The following is a 17,610-nucleotide window of genomic DNA, read 5'->3' on the forward strand; positions in this document are numbered from 1 at the left end:
ACCTCTACCGCTGGTTCCATTCTCACAGATCCCTTATGTCAAGGTTTGGATGAGTGTGACCCAGATGCGGGAGAGGGAGGTGGCAGACGTTCCAAGAAACATGATTTAATTAAACTTAACGTGCTGCTGGCAGGATGCAAAGCAAAACAAGAACCCAAACTTAACACCAGAACTAACCATGACAGGAACCATGGTGGTAAGAACAGTTCGGATGATTCAAGTCAAAAGGAGGAAACAATACTCCAAGAGGAGGCAAGCATCTGGTTACAGTCTTTCCTCTGGAATAACTCAAAAAAAGGAGAAGTTTGCTTTAAAAAAGTCAAGATACAGCAAAAATAAACTGTCAGAAAATAAATCAGTAACCACTTTAGGCAAGTCACTTAAAGCTAGAAGTTATGGGCAATCCACAAACACAGTCATCACTATAACTCCATCCCTCCATACCCACTTCTTCCTATTCAGGGTCACCGTCTCCTGCAGGTTATCCCACTTCCTTTGGGTGGAAGGCATATGTACAGATAACGATGGAGAGTTTGTAATGTTGGACCATCATGTTCTGTAAACCCCATACCCCAATAGTAAACATGTGGCTCATGCTCCAGCTCTACTGTACCAAGCACAGAAGTGAAATCTGCTGGCATACTGTTACAGAGCACCACACAGAGAAGGAAAAATAAAGCCAAATGAGTGTAAGTTCAAAAAATTCTTAACTTTGTTTCTCTGGATTCAGAGTGTCTCTTTGAATTAGCGGTCTCACACCATTATGAAAGGTTGTTCTCTTTTGATGTTAATTTTCAAGTACTACTTAGCAATTGCCGTTTGCAAACACAGCCTTTCAAACGTGGCCCTCCTTGATGCATATTGATGTTGAATTTCATGTACCTCCAAAATGGGACGTTGCAACTGGAAATTATATAATTTTAGACCTGAGGTGGACATAAACAAAAGACTGGAAGCTCCTCTTTAAGGGGAAACCTTACTCGAGTTACAGACTAAGAAATCCAACTTCTTCTGGCAATTTCAAAGTACAAGATAAAAGGTACACAGTTTACACAGTTACAGTATACAGAGTGTCTCAGCTTAATACAACACCACTGTTTTTTACCTTTAAATGTTTTGCTTTCTTTCATCAAACCGTTTTAAAAGTAATCACGTAATTGAATTAACTCTATCAGCCCCTTGGATCTGAACAATGCACTATTTAAAAAAGGTCTTCTCATGGTTATTTTTAGCTTATTAGTAAAGTCGGCTTTCAAAGGCTTGAATGAAGGCAGTGTACTTTATTTTTCTTTGATCATGAGGAAGTTTCACCTTAGGCATCAATCAGTTGTTTAGCAGCTGGTTTTGTGAATTCAGCAATATCTGCTCAGATTGTTGTCTTTTGATACTATATTTAAAATGCAAGTTGATGGGGAAAAGTCACTGCTGTCTCCATCTCAGATTGAAGTTCAGATGGTTTCCATAGTCTGCAACCTTTTTTGAATTTTATAATACACTTGCATAATGCAAGGATGTTCTTCCCTGTGCAATGACAGAGTGTAGACCCCCAGCCATTCAGGTCATGTGCTTAGCTCTTCAAAACAGTCAGTTGCATTGTATCGTGTTCTTATCAGTCATCTATGTGCCACCGCTGTCGGCTGCATGCAGGTGGCGGTGGCCGTCCCAGTCCTTCTGGGGTTGATTGCGTAGCTCCGGTTTCTCCGTCCTCTCTCTCTCCTTCACCATCATACACCACTGAAAACCAGCGACCTGGCAGACCCCAAGAGACTCAGGCTATAGAAAGTCATAACAGAGCTGTCAGCTCAGGTCCTTCATCCACCAGTCAAACCAGTAAAGATAAGCATCTGCACCTTTCAGCACAATGGCAGAAGCTGAGAGATTTCCATTTACGCCCGTCAAACTATTCATTTAAACTGAAAACACATTCATTTCATCAAACCGGCTGAGTCATTCATCACCAGCGCAAAGAGAAGGAAATGGTCTTAATTAATAAGCTAATACCTTTTGCTAGGCCACCACCATCACCAATGATGATATTCTACAGCTGAGTTGAATGCATCTCAACTTTACCATATTTTGACACAGACACATCAATTACCTGGAGACAAAATCTCCATTTGAACAGAAAAATCCTGTTAAACTGTAGCTTTCAACTGAATTATCGCCCCATGGGTATATAACAGTCATATAACCATATATGAGAGCTGCAGTGTTGCATCTAGTGACAAAACAATTACATCTTAAAAAGAAGAAAAGAAAAAGAAAAAACATGGTTTCTTGATACAGTTTTATGAATAAAGATGTAATTTCACAAGAAAAGGTTGTTTTATTACAAGAACAATGTTATAGCTTATGAGAAAACCTCTTTGAACTGCAAGAAGCTGTTGGTTTCCAGACTTCATACTAAACACAAATGCCTGTTAGTCCTTATGCTGCCCTCTGCTGGAATCAACCCCATGGAGGTCAAGTCGTATCAAATGGAGCAATCTTTACAAAAGAATTTAATAAAATAAAGACCTATTTAAACTGCTTTTAATTGCAGAGAAAGAGACAAAGAAAATGCATTTTTCAGGTGCAGATTCTTTAACATTCCTGCAGTCTTGTACAATTCTCTGATTTTGTTTAATACTTTAATATGCATTTCATGCTGTTTGTTGGTTTCTGTTCTTTATCTTAATGCTTTGTATATGAAATGTTCTATATGAAAACATTTACCCTTCTTTGCCAATAAAAAGTCGCAATATGTGTAAAAACAAAACAAATATTGGGCCTGTGGAGCACCTTATTTAGTTGAACTTCAGTACACATTCGCAAAAAAAAAAAAAAAAAAAAAAAAAAAAAAAAAAAAAAAAAAATTGCATCAGCTTCATATTATTATTAGGATTTTGAAAATAAATTGTTCAGCTGCATTGTGCTGATTACATTTGCTGTGCACATCTTTCATGTTCTAAATTTAAAACTTAATTTCTGCAACATTATGACTTTATTCTTTATTAGGACCTCTATCTTGTAAATGTAAAGTTTTTTTGTAGTACTATGGTTTTACGCTCACTTTATGCGCTTGATATAAATATTTTACTTTTCCCTCAAGGTGGTCTTACTACTGAAAAACTCCTCCAAAAGGAGACAAAAAAAAAAAAAGAGAATTGCTCAGAAAAATGTAAAGATGAATGAATATGTGCATGAACAGCATGCTCATTACAACTGGGATGGTGCAATGTTATGCTAATTTCTCGTAGCCCTAGACCTCGCTGATGCCACACAGGGTCAAGGGAAATGCAGGTGGTTTTAGACGGCGTATTGTGTGTGTGTGTGAGAAAGTCAGGGAGTTGGTGCAAGAGCCAAGGTCTCACAACAACCATAAGTGAGTTTGAAATCCATAAAGCTTTTTTTATGTGGCCTAAAATGTGCTTAAACTGTGTGGTAAAAGAGAGGAGTGTGCAGCAGGGACAGAAATGAAGCATGTCTGAGTGACTGTGTCTCACTAGTACGAGACAACATTACGTCACCTGGCATCTATTCAGTGGAACACGAGCGTATTAACACACTTACACATGCCACAGCTGCAGCAGTTAAAAACAGGCCTCCTGGCTCCACCTTGGCTTTCTTTTCTTTTTTGTGATGAATTACTATAATATGATAGTCTAAACTGTCTCATGGGGTACTGTAAATGGTAACCATATAAAATCAGGCCCTGCTATTGGACACCAATCTGACCCAGGTTTAGGCGTGTTACCGAGACCTCTGCTCAGGTGGTTCTGCGTCACCTTACTGCATGGCGAGCCAAGCAGCAGAATAAAACAAAACTGCTCGTCTCACAGCTGCATCTGTTACAGAAAGGAGCAAGAGCACAACTGGAAGAACATGTGCCACAGTTATGCCATTTAAAAAACTAAGTACCCTGGTACTACTATATCTGTGGCCTTCCATTTATAACTGTGAGCAGCTGTAGATTAGGGGATAAACTAGGTGGTCCACCAACCGCAGGCTGGTCAATCCCTCACCCCCCACGTCTTTAGGCAAAATATATATATATATATATATATATATATATATATATATATATATATATATATATATATATATATATAGATATTTATTAATAATGATTGAAACCTTTAAGGAACAGAAAATCCCTCTCTGATCACACTAGTTGGAGAACCACTCCTGCTACAAGGTTTTGAAGTGCAAATTAGAGTTTGCACTTCAAACAACATCTTAGCAAATCTGCCAAGAGAGGGCAGACCACCAAAGCTCACACAGCAGACGAGAAGGAAATTAACCAGAGGGGTAACAAAGAGGCCAAAGGAAACCCTGTAAAAGTGCTGAAGCAGAGACCGTTCGCCTGTTTTAGACTCTACAAAAATGATCTTGCTGGAGAAGAGGACAGTACTTCAGGAGGAAAACAAAAAAGCATATCTAGTGGCAATGGAGACTCCCCAGACACCTGGAAGAATGTACTCTGATCAGATGGGACAAACTCCAGAACCAAGACATGTGATACAAACCCATCAGCCTTAGAACCCCAATGAAGCATGACGGTGGCAGCATCGTGCTCCACCGTGGGCTGACATGGTAGCTTAAGGCAAAGTAGATTCAGGTGATCAAATATAAGAAATGAAACACCTACTGTAAACGTTGAAAGTTAGAAAGTGAAGGGAAAAAGAGTAAAGACTGGGGTGGAAATAATTAACTCTTGTTAATTTCATTCAGGTGTTGAATGCAAAAAAAACCCCAAACAAACAAACCAAAATAGTAATTACCATGGTTGTTCCCATTATTGTGATTAAGTAAATATGTGATGACTTACCTCCAGGCTGGACAGCTGGAGAGTGAGCTAAAATCTGTAAAGCTGAGAGATGCCAAAGAACACTGGAGATTCAGGCAGGAACAAGGTTTTAAATCATATCAGTGATATTTTTTTTTTTTTGCACTGTGACGTGTTAAAATGTGAAAGTCGTCACATATATGACTCTACAAGTGTTGCATAGCTTTTGTAAACAAATGTACCATTTTCTAATAAAGCAGTTCAGCTCAAGATCAGTGAAAACCAGTATGTTACTCATCAGCTCGACTTGTTAACTAATTATGTGTATAACAGGCAACAAATTGTTTAAAAGCTAAATGCTTCATAAACTCACATTATTAGTGTAAAAGTTAATTTGTGCTCATATTGTTTCAATAAAAATAAAGTAATAATAAAAACTGACACACTGCATATAAAGAGATATTACTGTGGTCAGGTTCTGCTGGTACAACCTCAAAACACACACAATGTGCTCGTCACCATTAGTCCTTTTAGTCCAGAAAGCCTTCGTTAGCTGCATAGAAATGTGCAGCTGATACTCCAATCGTACAATCATGGCGTACAGTACAACCGTGGATGTCAACACCATAGTTGGAGAACCACAAACAGAGCAGCTTGGGTTAAAAAAAAATGTCCCTTTCCATCTTTATGTCCATCAGTGGCGTCTGAGTGATGGGAGACACACGGAGAAATGACACTACAAAGCCATCACTGAGGTAATGTTGTAAAAGTTAGAGATGACTAAAACAAAGTGCTTTTTCATTCTAACACCAAACATCTGAAGAACTTTATATGGACACTTTCAACCCACTCCTTCTGCCATCTGTTTCTAGTTCTCTGGAGAGGAGATTACAGATGAGAGGTTCTGGTCCAACATGTGGTCTGCACCTATTCTTCCTCAATCGCTTTTGTTCGCAAAAAGCTGACCAGTAGATACGACCTGCTCCACACCCAAAATCAGACCAATGCACCCATGTCTGTACACTATAAGGAATATCACCAGGCACGCAACAGCACATGTGAGCCTCTGTCTGGTTAAAGGCTGGCTAATGGGCTCCAGATTAGCTCACCAAGCACTAAGGCCCGAGATCATGTTTAATTGAAAGCACATGCTGGGATATGGATCTGGCATTACATTGACAGTGACATCATGAGCTCAACCTGCTGGAAGTAGACGAGTGTCTCGGTAACATGGCTGGTGTAGTGCTTTTGATCTGATTTAACTTCAGGGATTCATGATATGACACGAGTGTTGCGAAGCGTAGCAAAGTGCATCTGAATGACAACAATTCCAGCAAAAGGAGTCTAATAGAACAATGGACCTTTGTGGTGCATGTGGGCTGGCTGATCTGATTTACCTGAGCTTGACAGAACAGATTCTTAAGGATTCATTATCCTGTGAACATAGCTAATCCAGAGTCTCTGCACTTTGCCCATTACTTGACGATCTTTAGCAACACCAAGACCCCAAGTGCATAGTACTGAACAGAAATGTATCAATTTTGCATATCAGAAAACAAATGGCCCAGTTTTTGGTGACTGAGAAGTGCTGATAAGAAGAAGAAAAAAATAAGATTATGACTGCAATTTAATGCATTAAACATACTGTTATTATACTGTTAATTATTATAACCATTACATGACTCATAATTACAGCTTTGGTCAGGATTTTATTGCCGTTTGGCTGGTCATTTGGGGGATATATGCTATTGGCTTTCCAAGTGGTGCAAAGAAATTGGGCTCAGGCTTTTCTGCTTGGAGGGAAAAAAACTTTTAAAAGTAGAATAATCAAGACCACATGTTATCCACAATATATATGATTGAGGGGAGAAAAAGGTTTACAATTATGTCTGTCAGTCCTCAAATCCCAAACTGTGTATATTTGAGATGTATAAAACCACTCATCATCACCCACTGATTAGATGCTGAGAAGTATGGAGACACTCAGTCATATCTTTTACCGTCATAAAATGTTTGCCAGCAGGTGAAATTCAGGCAATATTTATAAATTTACCTGAATGCTAACTGTAGATTTGTGTCTTGAATAGTTCCAGTCAGATTCTTGTGCCAGGTGTGGGCCAACCACCTTTATGGATTTGTAGCATAATACAACTAAAGACTGCACAGAGTTCAAGTATTACTGCCAAAGTGAACACTACATGCATTACTGCAATGTGCATGCAGCCAGTAGCTTCAAAGTACAATTCTTCAAATGTTTAGCAAAAAATGCTTCATGGAAAGTGCTTATGATTTACAGCAGTCTGAAAGTTCAAATATGAGGGCGAGAGAACTGTCCTCCAGCACATTACAGTGAAGAGTATTTGGTCTGGGTTTCCTGGACCCCCTTTTATCTGCTCTATTTATTTACACTACAATTGCAGCACATATAATTATAAAGTTGGAGGACGAGTCATATGACACTGGTTCATCTTTGAGTCTTAACTTCTTTGTTTCCCAAAAATGGACTGATACAACAGGTATTCAATCACAGAGCTGTACGAACCAGGGTCGACTGTTATAGACATCTGTGGGTGATAAAGGAGCAGATACTTACATCTCAGAATATCTCAACATGTTCTCTTATTCAAGGATGCCAAACAGTAAATGCATGATTATCACTGCAGTATTACGTTTTACTTAAAGATATCCAAAAGAGTCTGAACACACATCATTCACACTTTGTCATCTACAATAATTCTATGAAAACACGCAGTTGAAATATTTAACATGCAGGATGCATTTATCTGCAACATAGACAGTCTAGTCTCAACTTTTGACTTGTTTCATGCTCTCAGCTATCCCTGTTGGGGGTTGGCTTTTTGGCTCCAACACAGAAACGACTGTCATGTCATAATCAGGTGTCTGGAAGAGGTCCAATCTCATAGCTGATGCTGATTCACACAGAGCCAATTAAACGACTCAGAAATCCTGAGGAGTTCAACAGGATGTGCATCGCTGTCACTGTCACCACCACAAAGAAGATCCAGACGTTGAAAGCCCCTGAGGAGGAGACGGGTCTGGTTCTGAAAACCCATGCTTTGATTAGCAAGGTCTGTTTTGGCACAATACGAGCATTCCAAGTTATTTAGTAAGTATGGCTGAGTTGTGGCTGCAGATTGTACATGTTGGCTGCAGATTGTACATGTGTTTCATGCATAGAGTCCAGACAACTCTGGCGTGTCACGGTTAAAAGAGATGAAATGTAACGAGCGAGTGTGGGGTCTCCTTTTATTTTGCATGTGAAAGCAGTGAAGCTTCTCAGAGTGCACAAGGCACGTTAATGACAGACATGAGCTTTGGGGTTTAAGGGTTTCAAGTTTATGAGACGACGTATTGGACGTAGAGTAAATATTTGCAGGCCTTCATTTCAAATTACAAACATACTCTCAAAACATTTGCTAATTACTGTTTTCTTACTTGAGAAGCAGTTGGAGTAATGTGATAAACACCATTAAATGTAACAGCCCTGTGGTAACAGTTGAGTTCGGCATTTTTGGTCCACTCTCACGAAAAAAGCATCATATCTGAGCAGTCATATCTGGAATGAGTGGTGTTGGGTGTTAAGGGTGTTGGGGTGTCATCTGATCAGATGATTTCTTTTGGATCCGACATGAACCAAACACATGATGTAATGTGGTCTAACTTATAAAGCCTGAGTAACCATGACTAATGTGACCCTGCTGTTGTCCCCTGAGTCTAAACTCTTTAAGGGCTGATGCAGCCTTGCCAATATCAGGCAGGTGGGACTGGGAAATCAATGTAGGCTACAGGTAAAAAAAAACAAAAAAAAAAAAAACAAAGAGAACATAGAAGAGTTGGTCGTGGTGTATTTGATGCAGCAATTTATTTTAGAGTTTATAAAGTAAAGAAAAAAAATTGACTCCTTACTTTAAGTCTCTTTTTCCCCCCCTAATAACGCGACTTAAAGCCGTTTCCCATTCAAAATAAAACCCTCATCCAATAAAGCACTGTTTCCCAACCCTGGTCCTCAAGCCCCCCCTATCCAGCATGTTTTAGATGTTTCCCTTCACCAACACACCTGATTCTAATTAATGGTCCTAATTAGCTTGTCACCAAGGTCGGCACAACGCTGTTGATGACACAGGTACTTTTATCACGGTGTGCTGAAGCAGGGTAGCATCTAAAACATGCAGAACAGGGGGGGCTCGAGGACCAGGGTTGGGAAACACTGCAATAAAGTGTTTATATGACAACGAAGCCCCATGAGTGATGCTGTACCGGTGTCTGCTCCAGTCTTACCTGTCTGTGGGATCCCGGAACCGGACTCCCCTCCAAAATCGACATCAGGTGAAGCGATGCTTGCAGTTAGAAGTAACCCGAGAAGAAACACTGTCCGTTTCAACAACCAGAGCGACATCTTCCACATTTTATCGCCTTTACAATATTGAATTAAAAACAGGCAAACTTGAAATGTGGCCAAATTGTTTCCTGGATATCAACTCCACTTAAACAGTCAGAGAGAGGGACATGTTTCTTGTAGTATATTGTTTTGGCATGAGGGAACAAAGTAGAAACCAGCTTGGTTATCCTCGTCACCTCGCCTCCTCCGGCTGCAGCTTCTCTCCTCCGCAGCTGCATCTCATCAGCACAAACCCCGCCCCCTTTAACGCTGACCAATAGGAATCCTCAAACCCTCCGCCCTTCTGTTGGGAAGCCGCTCTCTGGTCTCAAACCCGGATTATTGGGTTTAAAATATGGCCTTTTATGTGAATCTACTGGGAAAGACAAAACTGAGAGTGCAGATGTCAGAGGCCTGATGGTATTAAAATATAATAGCAATAATAGTAATAATAATAGCAATAATAGTAATAATATTAATAATAATAATAATAATAATAATAATAATAATAATAATAATAATAATAATAAATATTATAAAGCAAGTGTAAAAGATGAGTTTAACAAAGATTGCATTACACATGTTCAATCTGCAGTCACATAATGACTTCTCTGGCAGTCGTTCCCAAATAAAACTTGGGCCGCAGGAAGCTTTACGTAACAGCCAGATACAATATGAGCCTCATTCTGTAGACTGTAAATTAAATTAAATTGGTTCAGCTTGGGCTGGTTTACTGTTCAATTCCCCCTTACATTTTGGGCTTACAGAGCATAGATTTTTGGAAAGAGTTCAGCGAGATCTGTTTTTAAATGACAGACAAGTTAACTCAAACCAATAAAGACAGCATACCAGAATGTCAAAGCCTTTGAATTGAAATAGTCTAAAACTATTTAATCAGTGATTTACTCTCATTGTTTATCTGTTGCTCTACATGTTTATGAGATGGTTGTACTGCGCTGGACAGTAAACTGTATTGGGCCCAGTCTTTTTCTCCTGGCTGTCAGCGTCTCATTCCAGACGCTTTGGATCCAATTCTTCAAACACTTTTGTCTCACTCTTCTGTGCATGTGCCCCTTTTCTCCCAGGTATGTGCTTAAGCTGTTCCACCTGTGTTTCAGTCTGTACGCTTTCCAGGTTTTGAGGTGAAGATAACGAAGAGAAAGTCCTGTGGCTCAGGTTATTCCACTTCATCGAGTAACTTGAACTGTCTGTGCTGTAAATCTGCTATATTGGTTTTCCTGGACATCTACTGCACATGTGTCTAGGCCTGCAAGATGGATCCCACCTCCATTGCTCTTCACCGATTCCCCATACAAGTTTGGCATTTTGTTTGCCGTCTGTATTTGTATACAGGGTTCTTGAGGCCAGTTTGTGATCTTTAGAATAAGGCAAGATAAACAGAACTTGTCTTAATTTGTATTAACTGTGTAAATACTTTGCTAACTTAACAGAAATTACAAAAAGTGGAAACATTTAACAGACCTGTAACACCAGTAATGGCTGGGATTACAACAAAATCAGAGAAAGCACTTGCAAAGTGAATCTTCAGACATCTGCATGGTGCAGTTTCATAATCATACCTCTTTATTCAATTACTTATATTCATACAAAACGTATTTGTACAGTTGAAACAACTGGGAAAGACAGTCAAGTCACAGATCAGGCAGCGAAGGATTCAACCACTCCAGACGCTCTTTCTCTGAGACGCAGCCTTGTTTCCGCTTAGGTGTTTCTGCCAGAAAACATTATTCAAGCTAGTCCGACTCGTTTATTTCATCTTCATCCGAAAATGATGCTAGTGTGTCTTTAGATAGTCAGAAAATACAACCAGGAAACAATTCGCACATATGGCAGACTTAAGAAAGCCAAACATTATCTCTTCTTTTAAATGATTTTTTTTTCATCCAGAGACTTTTATTCTCAAAACATGCAGACAGGACGTGTGCAGAATGGGCAGAGGAAGAAACTGTCAGTGGGGAAAACTTGAGCAACCTGCTCATGTGTGGTCACTGGAGGCCTCGAAATCTAGGATCTTTATTTACTCATTTATTAGTCCTATTTATGAGGAACTTTTTCTCTTCTTTTGAAATCTGCTGTAGAGATCTGGTTGAATCCTTGCTCTACCGCGGCATTTTAAAAAAACAAGACAAGCTTGATGACTGACAGAGCAGCATGACTGCATATTCTTTTATGGTCTAAAATTCACATGTCCTATTAGCTCCATCAAATAAATGCACAATTAAAAGACAAGTTAAAGAGTTAAAATGTAAGGCTCAAATCCAATATTTGCAGATGATTCACATGTCAATAAATAAATGTGCAAAGATGACAAATCAAAGAAGGGAAAAATCTTGTGGGACAAAAAAAAGAAAAGAAAATCTGAAAACCAGAAAAACTAACAGACAAATGAGCAAAAAAGTTCAGTGTAAGGATGAAAGCTGTGCACAAAAGCAACACGTTAAACAACCACACAAACAGTCAAATATGCAGTGATGCATATGCATTTTTAAAATAATGCTGCCAGTTTCCATTTTCCTTATCCGAAGACCAAAATTAGCAATAACTTAACATGTGAAACTACAATCTGCATCATACTGTACGCTTCACATTGTTGTTCAAAATCACATCACTGGGCCACACAGTTGCAGTACATAACATCTTCTTGTCATCCATTGGACCCACACACACACACAACAGTCCATCCTGCAGTATGTCTGTAATCACAACGTTTCAGCTGAACCATGAAAATTAACCTGCTCCTCACGTTTCTGAACAAACTGCAAAAGCTACAACACCCAGCTGCTTCATGGCTGCGTTCAGTCAGACTCGGGGAGTAGTGAGAGTCAGCGTTGGGACATGTTCCGTTAAGATCCACTCTCCATCTCCACTTTGTGTTCAAATGTGGCCACTTCTGGCTCCTGAGATGCAGGATGCCAAACTTGAGGACTTAAGGACATTTCCGAATCAATAAGTGACTAAAGGTTGACTTTGTTAGTTTCTAACCTTCTTACCCTCACCTACATGCTCTCCACTTCCTTTTCCATGTACTATGTTTACTGCGGTTGAGGGTTTTCCTCAGTTGTAAGTTGCTTTGCTAAATGTAATAAAACAGTGTCTGTTGGCAAAATTCACCTGAATTAACACTGGACTCCTGTCTTTGTCGTCTCATGTCAAAACTGTGCGCCTATAGTGTAGTTTTCACCCGTTCTACACACACTTTTAGAATGCATCAACAAAAACGTACAATTCACAAAAAGGTGATCCATTTCCAGGATTTACATCTTTAGTAGGAACAATTGGACTTGACAATAAAAGCCACAGCCAGGTTACACAAAGGGACATGGAAACAGAAGTTGATGTCGGTCTTTTAGTGGAATTTGTTGGCTGTAACAAAAATAAATCCAGCCTCATCCTTTTAAAATGATATGTTCATCCCAGAGTGAAGAAGAACTCAGACAATGGTCTGCATATCGAGCTGGCCTGGCAGGCTAACTAGTAGAAACAGTGAAATATGGCACGAATGGAGGCTTGAGTCTGAACTTCCAGCACCAGATGGCTCAGCTGCTTCAGACATGGGTACAGGCCTGGGTGGGCTGTGATGTCAGGCCTGCGCAGGACTCAAACAAAGACACAACAATGCTTACTTAGCTCGGCCGTGACAGTGACAATCTTCCTCACATTAAATCATTCAATAAATCTAAAGAATCTGAATCTCCCAGCGAGAAAAACCACAGATATTATTCAAACTTATATTTGACTCATGTTAGAAGAACACAGTTTTATATTTTGGGTGGTTCTACCAGAGTAGGCGTCATGCAGTCGCTTTTCCAGCCACAAAAATGCCCAGTGGTTCTCTTACTGTATATCAGCTTTGATACTGTTTGTGCCTTAGACAGTTAGCTGTACATGATATTACATTTATAATTTACAAGGCTTAATACACAGATGCAAAATTTGGTCGTAGTCACACTAAAGCCTGAACCTGGAAATTCCAGGGGATAAAGCTACGGGGGCAGATGAAGTGTCGTCTCGTTGCATAGCCCTACGTTTAAGTCAACAGTCTTCCCCAACAACACAACTCTTTATTGTACCTGCATGTTCACATACAAGTAACCTGACCAAACGCTCACACGGTACTGCTCTAAGATTAAAGATCAGGGAGGAAAAGAGCCCATAAAATCTGGGCATATATGGCAGAGACAATATATATTTATCTATATATTGCATGCTTGAGGAGGCATGTGTTTCTTTTTTTTTTTTTTTTCTTTTTGATGATTATTAATCAAAACCTGGCACTTCATTCAGAAACCATTTTCAATAGCTGACTGGCAGTATATTAGTAAGAGAAAGGCAAATACCCACTATAACATCCTTTAGCCAAAGTACCAGTACATACACCATTTCTTGAAACTCTATCATGCATTACATTGCTTACTCTGGGTTAATCAAACAAATCTGGACTTATCTGCCACAGGATTTAATACAAAAACATATTTTTTTTGCATTTTGTCCTTCGTGTCGGATTCAAAAAAGTTCCATTATGTCCTTTTTCTGCCCCGACTGCACTGTATGTTCAAGTCCATCTGACCGGCAGTGTCACAACATATCGTAGTAAACGAGGCACTTAGTATTTTAGCCACTTGATGTCACATAAGAGTCGCTCTGGTCCTATGTGTAGTGCGCAATTTACATCTTGTACAATTTACAAAAATGTGACAGTTAAAACTCAACTGTAGTCCCATATTAACCAATGGCATTCCTACTGTATCTAGTTAAATACTGGGCTAGTTAGATGGTTATGGCAGCATTTACAGACCTAATTTTAAAACACTTTCCTATTCTGTCAAAACAAGGTCATTAGACTGCAGAAAGCTAAAAAAAAACAATAACAAAAACAATGAAAAAGTAGTAATAGAACCTCTTTGCGCACCTATATGGCAAAGAAAAAATAAAACATACAATAATACTGAAACTCATGCAAGCAGCCAGATTAATATCAGAAATGAGGCCTCCTGATTTTTCAGAAACACAGTTACCAGCTTCAGATTTTGGCTTTTGTCTTCTGGTCCACAGAATTTACTAACTGAGGCAGAATAGTTAAGGGTCTTCATGTGTGCTATAATTTCAGTGCAAGTAGAGGGGGCAACATTTTTCATTTTGTAAAGAGGTTGTTACATTAAAAAGAGTAAGAGTACAAAGCTGGAATGATCTCTGATCCCCCTTCTTACTGTTTTCCGCAGAACTTTCCTCATCAGTGTGCCGTCAGCGTTGTCAGTCCACTGGTCTCCGACTGTACGGTCTCAACTGAGCTGATGTGAGAACTAAATCACACCACAACCGACCCTGCTCAAGTTATCAGCGCCATCTGTCTAAACTCTTCTGCCTCGTTAGCACCAGTCATCTTCCTCCCTCTCCCTGAGACTTCCCGTTCCTCTGTTTCCAGGTCCAGATGGTGAACTGACTCCGAGGTTGAAGTGGTACCCGTTAGGCACAGCTGCCGCCCGTCCCTGCGTGGCTGGTGCTGTGGCGGGTGCATCGGCTGTGCCCTGTGTGGCTGAGGCTGTGGTGGAACCAGCAGTTCTGGCTGAGCGTCCTCCTCCGTGGCTACTAACAGCATCCTCAAAGTCTTCTGTGTCCTCAAGGAGGGCCAGTTGGGAGGAGTCCAGCTGCTGGCGGCTTAGGTTGGGGTCTGAACCTATGCAGGTGACGGGTATCGGAGACTTAATGCCAACGGGTAGGCGATCGTGCGCTGAAAGGCCACGGCTGGCGCGAGTCTGATGTTCTGCCGTAGTGGCGACAACACTGGACGGGAGAGCTGAGGAGTTGGCCGTCTTGTAGGCCACAGCTGGACGCGGGGTGAGGGGTGTCTGTGGAAGCTGCCGGCGCCCTCGGCCGGGAGTGTTTGTACCAGTTTTGACCACGCTGCTACCCTGCAGACAAAAAAAACAACAGGCCTGTGTTGAAAAAATCGATTTTCCGATTCTAAATCGATTCTCATATTAATTCCTAAAAAATCGATTCTTATGTCTAAAGATCGATTTTTTATTATTTATTTATTTATTTATTTTTTTCCACCATTACATTTTCGCCAGGTGAACTTTAATCCCAGTAGTCGGACACACAGTTTGTCATGACACTTCTGAAAAATGCCAGGTGCTTCATGGCAATATGTGTGTGTGCTGACAGAATAAATTAGATAAGCTAAAATGATTTGTTTACTGCATGAACTGTTGCAATTTCTTTCTTTTTTTTGCACTTTAAATAGATATTGAAAGGCCTGTTTGAGTTATTTATTTCTTAGTTATTTCATAATAATTATTGTGAAATTATTATTTCACTAGTTATTTTACAGTCATATAATTCAGGCAACAGCTCAAAAAACATTTTAAATAACACTAAGCCAAATCAATATCGAATTGGAACGAAACGAATCAAATCGTGATAATTGATTCTGAATCTTAAGAATCGGAATCGAATCGATTCTTGACATTTGAATCGATACCCAGCCCTAAAAAACAATAACTTCAGCATGGACTTGAATCAGTATTCCCATGTCGTGATAGTTGCTGCAGAAAGCTGTAAAGACAAAACCTCTCTCCATAAATTAGCAGCAATCAACTAAAAGCAGTACTGCACGAATCCCTTTCTTGTGTTACAGCGGAACAGGTTGTTTGATGTAACTGTGTGATTAACAACAAAGAACATACAAACTGCACAACCACAGAGGAGGACACCCATCTTTTTACAGTCCTAACCACACTACCAGCGTACACACAGTCCCCTGCAGGTTACAAGCAGTCCAGAACAATAACACAATAGAAACGCTTCAAATGTCACGGTAGATTTGCAACATTTTCAAAGGTGCAGAGATGTCACAGCCTTCATTCTGCTGAATAATGCATTGACTTTAAACTAAATCTAGTAGGAGATTTCGAGCTGTCACAGGTGCTTATGTCAAGTTGGAACATTTCAAAATGACATCCTTAAGTGAATAATTTTCTTTTTTTTGTGCTACTATGCCTCCTCTGTGGTTTTGCAAGGAAACGCTACGTGAAGATAAAAAATTATACTGGAAAAAAAACGTTGGTTGTATTGAAAAGGTTGTATTTTGCATGATCTTGCAAGCAAACAGATAAACGGACAACAATGAGTACATATTTTTATTTGAGATGTGACCAGTTTATACCACATACTAAGTTGCGTATTTAATGTGTCAGTATATATCAAAAATACAGTATAACAAAATGACTTTTTAGCTTTCATCATTAACTGGTCATCGCTCTGCTCTGCTCTGTGATGCTTTACAGATGGTTTCAAATCATCTTTGTTTCAGCACCTTTGTTTGGCCCTTTTTCCTGCCTTTTTTGTTGAAAACTTCAAGATACCAAATCAGGGTTAGTTTTTTGAGGTCAAAGCATCAAGACACTGAACTTCGGGACAATGATGTCCATCATAATGTCTCCTGCAGTGTGACATGCATCTCACCTGTTTGAGGATGCTGGGGTCCTGAGCCTCTCCTGGAGACGTGGATCGGCTGGGACCGGCTGACCGGGCGTGGCACTGCTCTCTGCTGCCATAACGCTCGCAGGAATAGTAGCGCTGCTTCTCCCCCGCCGAGGAGTGGTGCCTCCTCTCATGCGGGCGACTGCGGTCCCGCTCCCTCGCTCGCTCTCTGGACAGGCCTTCAGCTGGAGGCTCTGTAGGTGAACCTGAAGGAGGGCGCCATTACAAGTCAAAAGAAAAACTCTTGCAAATGCATGATTAAAAGAGGAAAGCAAACATATGTATAACACATCTGGTGCAGCCTCTTAAAGAAGTGGGTTCTTTTTTATTCAGTTTCGAACCTGTAGTGTTTTGAAAAATACAAGATTCACAAATAGTTTAATCTGTTCAACTGTTTTGAAAATGCAGTTGTACCCCAACATTTAAGTTCCGTCCAATGTCTCATCATAAATATGTGGTCACCTTCCTCTCTTGAGCACCGGCGTGGAGCAGAAGACAGCTCACTGTAGGGGGTTTATACTTTATTCACTGCTGGATTGATTCCAGACTTAAAAAAAAAAAAAAAAACAACAAAAAACAAATACTAGAATCCTGAATATTTGTCTCTGTTTCTCTCTCATACTAAGGATTTTCTGTCTCACCCAGACATGACTATAAATCCTGCGTTAGACCACTCCCCCGCCTTTTTTCTCAGCAATAAGGCCCCGCTGTGCCACCAACTCAGGCTCTGAATGCTCCAGCAGATGACCCCTAATAGGAAACAAAACTGTGACCATGATCGCCAGCTACAGAGAGCAGTTTAACCTGCAGTGGTGTGCATTAGAGAGGGACTTTTAAGTAGTAAAGTATTCCTTTGCATAAATAAGCAAACTGACAACTAAATAAATGTTATTTTCACATCTTCCACAAATAATCATCAATGGATAAATATGATTTCATA

General features: G+C 40.0%; 2 protein-coding genes across 2 annotated transcripts in view; both read right to left on the bottom strand.

The window, feature by feature from the left end:
• The window catches only part of si:ch211-196i2.1 (collagen alpha-1(I) chain), a 109,220-nt gene extending 99,856 nt beyond the window's left edge, over positions 1-9,364 (bottom strand). Inside the window, exon 1 of the mRNA XM_061733200.1 lies at positions 9,068-9,364. Coding sequence (XP_061589184.1) covers positions 9,068-9,194 — 127 coding nt within the window. The 5' untranslated portion in view covers positions 9,195-9,364. The remainder of the gene's footprint in view (positions 1-9,067) is intronic.
• A 1,364-nt stretch (positions 9,365-10,728) lies between these two features.
• Positions 10,729-17,610, bottom strand: part of cacna1bb (calcium channel, voltage-dependent, N type, alpha 1B subunit, b) — a 248,616-nt gene continuing 241,734 nt past the window's right edge. The window contains exons 49-50 of the mRNA XM_061734480.1: positions 16,653-16,876; positions 10,729-15,097 (exon numbers count right to left, since the gene is read on the bottom strand). Of these exons, the coding sequence (XP_061590464.1) occupies positions 14,555-15,097; positions 16,653-16,876 (767 nt within the window). The 3' untranslated portion in view covers positions 10,729-14,554. The remainder of the gene's footprint in view (positions 15,098-16,652; positions 16,877-17,610) is intronic.

Source organism: Cololabis saira, chromosome 11 (genome assembly GCF_033807715.1).
Source record: "Cololabis saira isolate AMF1-May2022 chromosome 11, fColSai1.1, whole genome shotgun sequence".
Classification (NCBI taxonomy): domain Eukaryota; kingdom Metazoa; phylum Chordata; class Actinopteri; order Beloniformes; family Belonidae; genus Cololabis; species Cololabis saira.